This window comes from Plectropomus leopardus, chromosome 13 (genome assembly GCF_008729295.1).
Source record: "Plectropomus leopardus isolate mb chromosome 13, YSFRI_Pleo_2.0, whole genome shotgun sequence".
NCBI lineage: Eukaryota > Metazoa > Chordata > Actinopteri > Perciformes > Serranidae > Plectropomus > Plectropomus leopardus.
The window spans coordinates 610,142-618,624 of NC_056475.1; the positions used below are offsets into that span (position 1 = coordinate 610,142).

The 8,483-nt window shown below is 44.1% G+C and overlaps 1 protein-coding gene across 1 annotated transcript in view; it reads left to right on the plus strand.

The window, feature by feature from the left end:
- The window catches only part of LOC121952692 (rap1 GTPase-activating protein 2-like), a 50,153-nt gene that overhangs the window by 10,537 nt on the left and 31,133 nt on the right, over window positions 1–8,483 (plus strand). Inside the window, exons 3-9 of the mRNA XM_042499499.1 lie at window positions 3,404–3,488; window positions 3,569–3,604; window positions 4,517–4,564; window positions 5,529–5,561; window positions 5,959–6,174; window positions 6,855–6,958; window positions 7,350–7,428. Of these exons, the coding sequence (XP_042355433.1) occupies window positions 3,483–3,488; window positions 3,569–3,604; window positions 4,517–4,564; window positions 5,529–5,561; window positions 5,959–6,174; window positions 6,855–6,958; window positions 7,350–7,428 (522 nt within the window). The 5' untranslated portion in view covers window positions 3,404–3,482. The remainder of the gene's footprint in view (window positions 1–3,403; window positions 3,489–3,568; window positions 3,605–4,516; window positions 4,565–5,528; window positions 5,562–5,958; window positions 6,175–6,854; window positions 6,959–7,349; window positions 7,429–8,483) is intronic.

An 8,483-nucleotide genomic window follows, 5' to 3' on the forward strand; every position in this document is an offset into this window, starting at 1 on the left:
TGTGTGTGTGTGTGTGTGTGTGTGTGTGTGTGTACGTGTGTGTGTGCGTGTGCGTGCGCGTGTGTGTGCGTGTGTGTGTGTGTGTGCGTGTGCAGAGGGCGTCCCTGCAGGTGAAGCAGAAACTAAAAAGTCAGTAAACAGATTCATGAACGTTCATGTGGAGCTGCAGCAGCCTCGAGCTGTGCAGGAATGTAACACAAGACATTTTTAGGATTTCTAGGATTTCAGGACATTTCTAGGATTTTAGGATTATTCAGGGGCTGTAGGATGGTTTTATGATGTTAAGGATTTTTCTAAATAAAGCCTTATCATCTGCAAACAACGCAAACTTCGCAAATATCATTAATGTAGAATATGAACATCTTTGGACCCAGCACTGAACCTTGAGGAACGCCGCATGACCCCAACAAGTTAGATTTATCATAGTTTACTAGCAGATTTATTATAATTTAATTGCACATATCAATGTTATCAAGAGTTGAAAAATAAAAAGACTAATTCTCAAGCACATTTCCTAATCCGCCAAAAAACAAACCGTCAGTCGTCCATCAGTGCGTGTTTCTGAGGTCCTCGAACCAGCCGCACACAAAACGGCTGTCGTCCGCCGCTTTGAGCGGCTCCCCGTGCAGCAGGAAGTCTGGAGGTCGAGGTCATTTGTAATGTGAGAGTTGGCCGTGAGGAAACTCTCTGCTTCATTTTTTATGATCCAACACGAGTTTCAATTTTCCGATGATACCCGCTGCCTGCAGCTCCATCCAACGCCTCCACATTCCTCCATTTCCATTTCTCACAGTTCTGGGATTCATCACTTTCTGCCTTCTGAATTTTGTGTTTGAAAGTCACGTGACAGCGAAAAGCTGTTCTCGGCTCCATCAGTCTGAGGTCAGGCGTGAGGTTTCAGTCACAAACACACTCTGATGGATCGTCTCTCTGCGAGCTGATTTCACAGATAAAACGCCGCCTCAATCCGGATAGAAAAAACGTTTGTTTCTGTTTGGCGTCCTGCTGGCGCCACGTCACGGTGGAAGAAGTGAACTCAAGGGTTAAATTTAAATGTTAATGAGCAGCTTTGATGTTCCTCCGAGCCCAGCGGGACTCCTGCCGGGGAATAAAATTCATAAATACATTTTTCATGACTTTACATGCTGGAGAATTACCTGCAGCTGCTGCAGAGGAAAGTCAGTCTTCACGCTTTGTTACACGCAGGACGCTCCGTGTTGATCCGGTAACCTCCGAACCTGCTGCATGACGAAGACACGGCTCATATTAATATATATACATGCATATTTAAACACGGTCCGACCTGCAGCGATGGAAACACGGCATCAAGATACACGTTCGTTGTCATTGGTTTTGAGGTACGATGCAGCGCCGCGCCGCCACAAATTGCGCTCGACTATCGCCCCAAATTAGACGGCACAGAGTTTAACGCGGAGACTGAATGAGCAGCGTGAGCGTCAAAACACGCCGCGACATCACGGTGATGAAGCTGGCGGCACAACTGAGCATCCGGGCTTCTGACCGTCTCCAGTGTGAAGGTCGCTCAGGTGGACGGGTCCAAACAACACCGCACTTTGACTCCAGGCCGGAAACCGAGACAAGGACATTTGTTAGGACATTAGGACATTTCTGGGATTTTCGGATGTTTTTAGTATTTGAGGACATCACTGTCTCAGCTGTGTCCTCTGTGGGGTTGTGGGGGATCCTCCTCTGGCTCTATGCTGATGCTGTTTTATGTCTCTGACACCTTATGGAGACTAAAAGGACAAAAACTGTTCACAGAGTCCATCACTTTATTTTTGTTGATATTAGAAAATGTTTAGGGGCCACCAGGGGCCCTGTCAGGGGCCAGATTTGGCCCTCGGGCCGTAAGTTGAGTATCAGTGTTCTCTGGGGAACGTCTCTGCGCTGAAATCGATCTGCTCAGTTTCTTTGTTGTTGCTGTTTTTCTCTGGTTTCAAACTGAACTTGTTTGTGATGAAAGACTCTGGAGGCGTGTTGCATTGTGGGAACAGCCCGCAGGAGTATTTCACATCAGTGTATAATGTTAACGGGTGTGTGTGTGTGTGTGTGTGTGTGTGTTTGATGATGATGTGATTGGCTGAGACACGCAGCTGTCAGCAGTGATAACGAACCAGCTGAGAGTCGAGTTAAAAGTGAGACGGTTTTATTTTAAACTGAAGCTCAGGAGGTTCATGACACACACACACGTGTACACACACACACACACGCACACACACACGCCTACACACACACATGCGCACACACACACACACACACACACTCAGATACATATTTTGACATTGATTCACACATTTAAACTCATATCACATAAATTCTTAAAGTTACAAAATTTCCGGGTGTCTTCTGTATTGTCACGTTACACACCTTCCTCACACACACACAAACACACACACACAGTGACCTTTTCTCTCTCAGCAGGTTTCGTGTCTCGTCCGTCCTCTCTGTTCTCGTCGTCTCTTTTTGACCTTTTCCTGGTTCCTGGACTCTAAACGCTCCCTCAGGACTTTGTAGGATCTGTAGCTCTGACTAAAACCAGATAATCGTCCTGAGACAGAGAGCTGTCAGGCTGCAGGTCCAGAGACAGTTCCTAAAAATAAAAATCTGTTCAGGTTTTAAGAAATCATGTTAACAAAGCGCAGACGAACGAACGATTTCTGCAAAACAAACATAAACTTAAGTTTGTGAAATTATTCACGAACGAAAAACAGCAGTTAACTCAGACTGTAATACATCGACGGGCACGATGATTTTTAATCCTTACACCAGATGAACTCGTCTCAGTGTGTGTCCCCGTGTGTCCGTCTCATCTGCATTCACACACACAGTGGACACGCTCGTCCCTGCGTGTCCGTTGACCCTCCGGCGGCTCCACTTTTGTCTCGCGCTCAGTGGAAATGTCAGTTTGGTGAAATGAATGTGGATTTCTGGGACGGTGCAGGAGGAGGACTGAGGACGTGGTGGCGGGGCAGAGACGGACTTGTAGGAATATTTTCTCTCACAAACACGATCTATAAACTGCTTTTTTTCTTTGTACAAATGATTTTCTCCTAAAAAGACACAAAATAATGAGACACACGTGATCATTAAGAATCAGGTCATTAATTATCGGCGTCATTCAGTTTTCTTTATTTGTTGAGAAAATTCTCCTAAAGTTAAATAAACCTTAAAAACTCTCTGAGATCAGCTGGAAACCAAAGCTGCTTCTAAATGCATCTGAATATTTGTTATTTAATTCTAGTTTGTTGAAGACGGCGGCGTAAATGAACGAAAACACAAAGTAATGAATAATGAATTCAGCGTGACGGTGGTTCAGGTTTGATTATTGATAATTTGATATGAGCAGATATTTTGAGGTGAAGGTGCTTGTTTGTGTTTTCAGTAAACAGGAGCTCCTGAGCGCCTCCAATGTTCCCGACAGAGACTGCCCCCCCTCTCCGCCCCGCACCGCACCCCCCACCATGAAGGTATTTATGGTAAACCAGAAAAACGTTTTCAGCGTTGAAGAAAAACTCCTCATTAACACGTCTTTCTGTTTTGTCTCCAGTCGGCTCATTTCTTTGACATGATGGACAAGATGGAGGTAAGAATTTAACCCGAAATCTGTTTTTAATTTGTTTTTTTAAAAATCGCAGTTTGATGAAATGTGTTTCCGTGTGTGAATAAACGAACCAAACCTACAGAGCTTTTATGTTACCCGACAACGCCAAAACATTTTCCTTTCTTCAACATAATAACTTAACTTTGCTGAACATATATGACTTCACAGCAAGTATGTAACTTTATGTTAACCCTTTGAAACCTGCAGGCAAACTGCCGTGATTATTTTCAAACACACGGGAAGAAAGCAGCGAGCAGTTTAAGAACTGCACCAAAAATGATCATAAATCTGTAAAGATTACAAGAAAAAATCCTAACAATTAGCAAAACAAAAAACAAACAAAAAAATGGGAAAGTAAAAAAAGTAAAAGAAAAACAAAAACAAACCCCACAAAAAACGAAACAATAAAAACAATAAAATGACCTGATAATATTTCTGTAACTATATTATAATATTTAAGCAGTTTTCCAGTTTATTTCCTTTATTTATTTTATTCTATTTTCCCCATTTTTTGTTTCTTGTTTTTTGTGTGGTAATTTTCAGCTAATTTTCTTTCTAATTTCTTGCTTTTTTCGCGCTCATTTCCTCTTAAGTTGCTCATAATTTTTTTTACTAATTACTTCCAATTTGTGGGACATTTCTTGCCTAGTTGGTCATTTCCTTCTTTCAACGTGTTTTTTTTTAAGAAATCAGACTCATTCGTTCATGTTTCAAAGGGTGAACTAGCTTGTGAGAGGACACTCAGACTCACAGCATGTGGATTAATCCGCCGCTGAAAATAGTCCCAGTCAGAGTGACAGTTTCCCGTGTGAGACATTTGTGCGGTGTGTTTTGGGGATGAGCTCGCAGCTGAGAGACAATCTGAACTCTGTTTCTCTTCCTGACGCGATGCAGCAGGTGCCAGAAGCTGCCGAGATGAAGACAGTCCCTCAGAGACAGAAGGCACGTCTGTCCATCTGTCTGTCCTCATGTCCATCCACACTTTTTTATTCATTCATTCAGTCGTTCATGTCCAAACAGACCTCAGTGTCTCTGAGCTGTCAGAGGAAATCCTCACATCTTTTTCTTCATCAGTAGATTTAGAGACATTAAAAGGAGCGCAGGCCGAGGACACTTCTGCATGAGTCCACTTTTCAGATCCGTCCACTATTTTTACCCCTCCGCCCCGGCCTTCGAATGACCGCAGGCATTATGGCTACAGGTCGTCCATTTGTCCATCCCAATATCGGTAACTCAATATCTCAAGAACATGTGAAGGGAATCTCTTCAAATTTGGCACAAACATCCAACTGGACTCAACGATGAACTCATTAGAATTTGGTGGTCAAAGGTCACCGTGACCTTGCATCTATCTCAGTCTGGTGAAAGCAATACCACAAGAAGGCCATGAGTGTGTGTGTTTTTTTTAATTTGGCACAAACGTCCTCTTGGATTCAACATTAAACTAATTAGATTTTGGTGGTCAAAGGTCAGGGTCACTGTGAGGTCATTCTGGCTCATTCTTCTGAATGCGTTATCTCAAGAACACCCTGAGGCGTTTTTTAAAAATTTGGCACAAACGTCCTTTTGGATACAAGGATGAACTCATAAGAATTTAGTGGTCAAAGGTCACCGTGACCTCACAAAACATGTGCTTGGTTGAACTGAAGCTTCATGTGCGTTGGTGACGGAAACGTGTTTATGTTTCTTTTGTAACAGCCAGTTTCCCTTCGGGGACAAAAAACTGATGATTGATTTTGTTTATTAGAACAAAATCTGCACCATCTGTCACGTTCAGCATCATCGCTCATCACTTCATCCACCTGAGTGTGTGTGTGTGTGTGTGCGTGTGTGTGTGCGTGTGTGTGTGCGCACGTGCGTGCGTGCGTGTGTGTGTGTGTGTAACTCCTCTGTCTTTCTCTTTCAGGACGACTACATTCCTTATCCGAGGATCGAGGAGGTGAGACCCAACGTCTGTTTCTTAGAAACATCTCAACACTCGATCACAAGCTTCAGCGTCCAGAAAACGTGAAGCTGAGGTCGCGTCTAGTTAAAAAACAACCGCTTTCCGTGGCACAATCCCATCACCAAACGCAGCGATGTCTCAGTAAAAATCGAATTTTTTGTGGCTCTGTCCCGTCTCAAAACCCAAACGCTTTTTTGGCTCGACCCCAGCAGAAATCGTGGCGATGTCTCAGTAAAAATCAACGTTTTTCATGGCACTATCGCAACATGAAACGGTCATTTCTCCGTTAAAGACATTTTTCGTGGCACTGTCTCGACTCGAAACACAGCGACGTCTTTGCAAATGCCAAAGTGTCCATCACAGTGCATGCTGGGTAATCTGCGTGTTGCAGGTGTTGGAGCGGGGGCCGCCGTACCCTCAGGTCATCCTGCCGGAGTTCGGAGGTTACTGGATTGAGGATCCTGAGGCCCCTCCACCTCCTGCGCCTCCTCCCACCTCCCTGCAGATCAGAGGGGAGGAGGAGGACGGGGCCCCGGGGGATTATGGGTACAGACTGGAGGAGATCAATGAGGCAGCGCGGGCGTACAGGAAGCACTTCCTGGGCAGGGTGAGATTTTGGAAGCAAACTGAAGCATCTGTGCTGTTGCTATGGTTACCAGCAGGTTAATACTTCCTGAGCTCTGATTGGTGGTTCAACTGTTGAATTAAGTCGAAGGTTAAAGGAGCATAAACACCTGATTTCTGTGGACACTGGACGATAACTTTTGTCTCTGTGTCTTTCTCTGTCTCTCTTTCTATTTTTGTGTCTTTCTGTCTCTCTCTTTCTGTCCCTTTCCTTCTGTCTCTGTGTCTCTTTCTGTCTCTCTGTCTCTTTCTGTCTGTCTGTCTCTCTTTCTGTCTCTTTCTTTCTGTCTCTCTGTCTCTTTCTGTCTCTCTCTTTCTGTCTGTCTCTCTGTCTGTCTGTCTCCTTTCTGTCTGTCTCTCTGTCTGTCTCTCTCTGTCTGTCTCTCTCTGTCTGTCTCTTTCTTTCTGTCTCTCTGTCTGTCTCTCTGTCTGTCTCTCTCTGTCTCTCTGTCTGTCTCTCTGTCTGTCTCTGTCTGTCTCTCTGTCTGTCTCTCTCTGTCTGTCTCTCTCTGTCTGTCTCTCTCTGTCTGTCTCTCTCTGTCTGTCTCTCTGTCTGTCTCTCTCTGTCTGTCTCTCTCTGTCTGTCTCTCTGTCTGTCTTCTCTCTGTCTGTCTCTCTGTCTGTCTCTCTGTCTGTCTCTCTCTGTCTGTCTCTCTGTCTCAGGAACATTTGAACTTCTCCTGCTCCTCCAGCAGTGTTGGAAACCTCCTGCTGTCTGTGAGACATGAGGAGGAGAAGGAGCAGGAGTCCCTTCACGTTATCATCAGGTACATTTCAGACGTTTGGTTTTGGATGAAGAATATTTATAAAATGTTACTCGTTTGTACGTTTTTACTTTAAAACACAGTTTATTTCCTACATATGAAATCTTTCCTTCTTTAACTTTAAAAAGTCTGAAATGTAAAGTTTGCTCTTATCTGTAAACTGTAAATGAGTAAACTCTTGTCTCCTCGTGTCTGTATTATTTTTGATGACATACAGTTTTAAGATGATTGTTATTTTTCATGATTTTAATCCTGCAGCTAATTCGCTTGGTTTGAGCTGTATTTGACCTGTTTGAAGCAGCTTTTTGCAGGTCTGTCATTCAGATTCAGGTCTCTGGTGTCTGTCTCTTGTGTCCCTTCAGGTCTCTAAAGGTTGTCTCTTGTGTCCCTTCAGGTCTCGGGTGAAAAGCGTCTACCACAGATTGTCCCTGACCGAGCTGCATGACATCCCCAGTGTACCGGAGCTCGCCAAGGTACAAAAACACACAGCTGGAGAACAAAAGCTTCAAAAACAACTCAGTCAGTCACATTCAAATATTAAACAAATATCACACTTTAAAAAAGCGGGACTTTCCTCCAACATCTATCAGTATTTATGAATTTCCTGACATTATCTTCAAAAATTATGTCAAGACGCTGCAGACATCCTGAACAAGAACAACGGCTGCTGTGAAACACCAACATACTCTCACTCCCAACTCATCGAATACCGACTCTTAGTCAGTGGCCCTTGGCATCAGATACTGACGCAGTGAAGTACTGACGCATCAAAGTACTGATGCATTGAAGTTTCGACGCACTGAAGTACTGATGCAGCCAGGTGCAGCTACTCTGACATAGCAAAGTACCAAAATAACGAAGTACCGATGCACTAACACCAATGCACTGAAGTACTGACGTACTGATGTACTGACCCATCAAAGTACAGACACACCGACATACTGATGCACCAAAATACCCAAGCACCAACTTACTGAAGTACCGACGCTCTGGTGTAGTCATGCACCAAAGTACAGACACGCTGACACACCAAAACACCAAAGTACTGATGAAGTATTAATGCACAAAAGTACTGTCGCGCTGATGTACCAAGCCACCGCAGTAAAGACACACCGACATACCGAAGTACCAATGCACCAAACGACTGACGCACTGGAGTACCGTCGCACCTGAGTGCCATTGCACCCAAGTATCAACACACCCAATTACAAATGCATCCAAGTACTAATGCACTGATGTAGTAATACACTGATGTACTAATGCACTGATGTACTAATGCACTGATGTACTAATGCACTGATGTACTAATACACTGATGTACTGATGCACTGATGTACTGATGCACTGATGTACTGATGTACTAATGCACTGATGTACTGATGCACTGATGTACTCAAGTACCAATGCACCAAAGTACCATCGCACCTGAGTGCCAAGTACCAATACACAGAAGCACAGACACACCAATACAGATGCACTTAAATAGCGAACTACCTACACACCTAAGTATCAATGCACCAAAGTACCA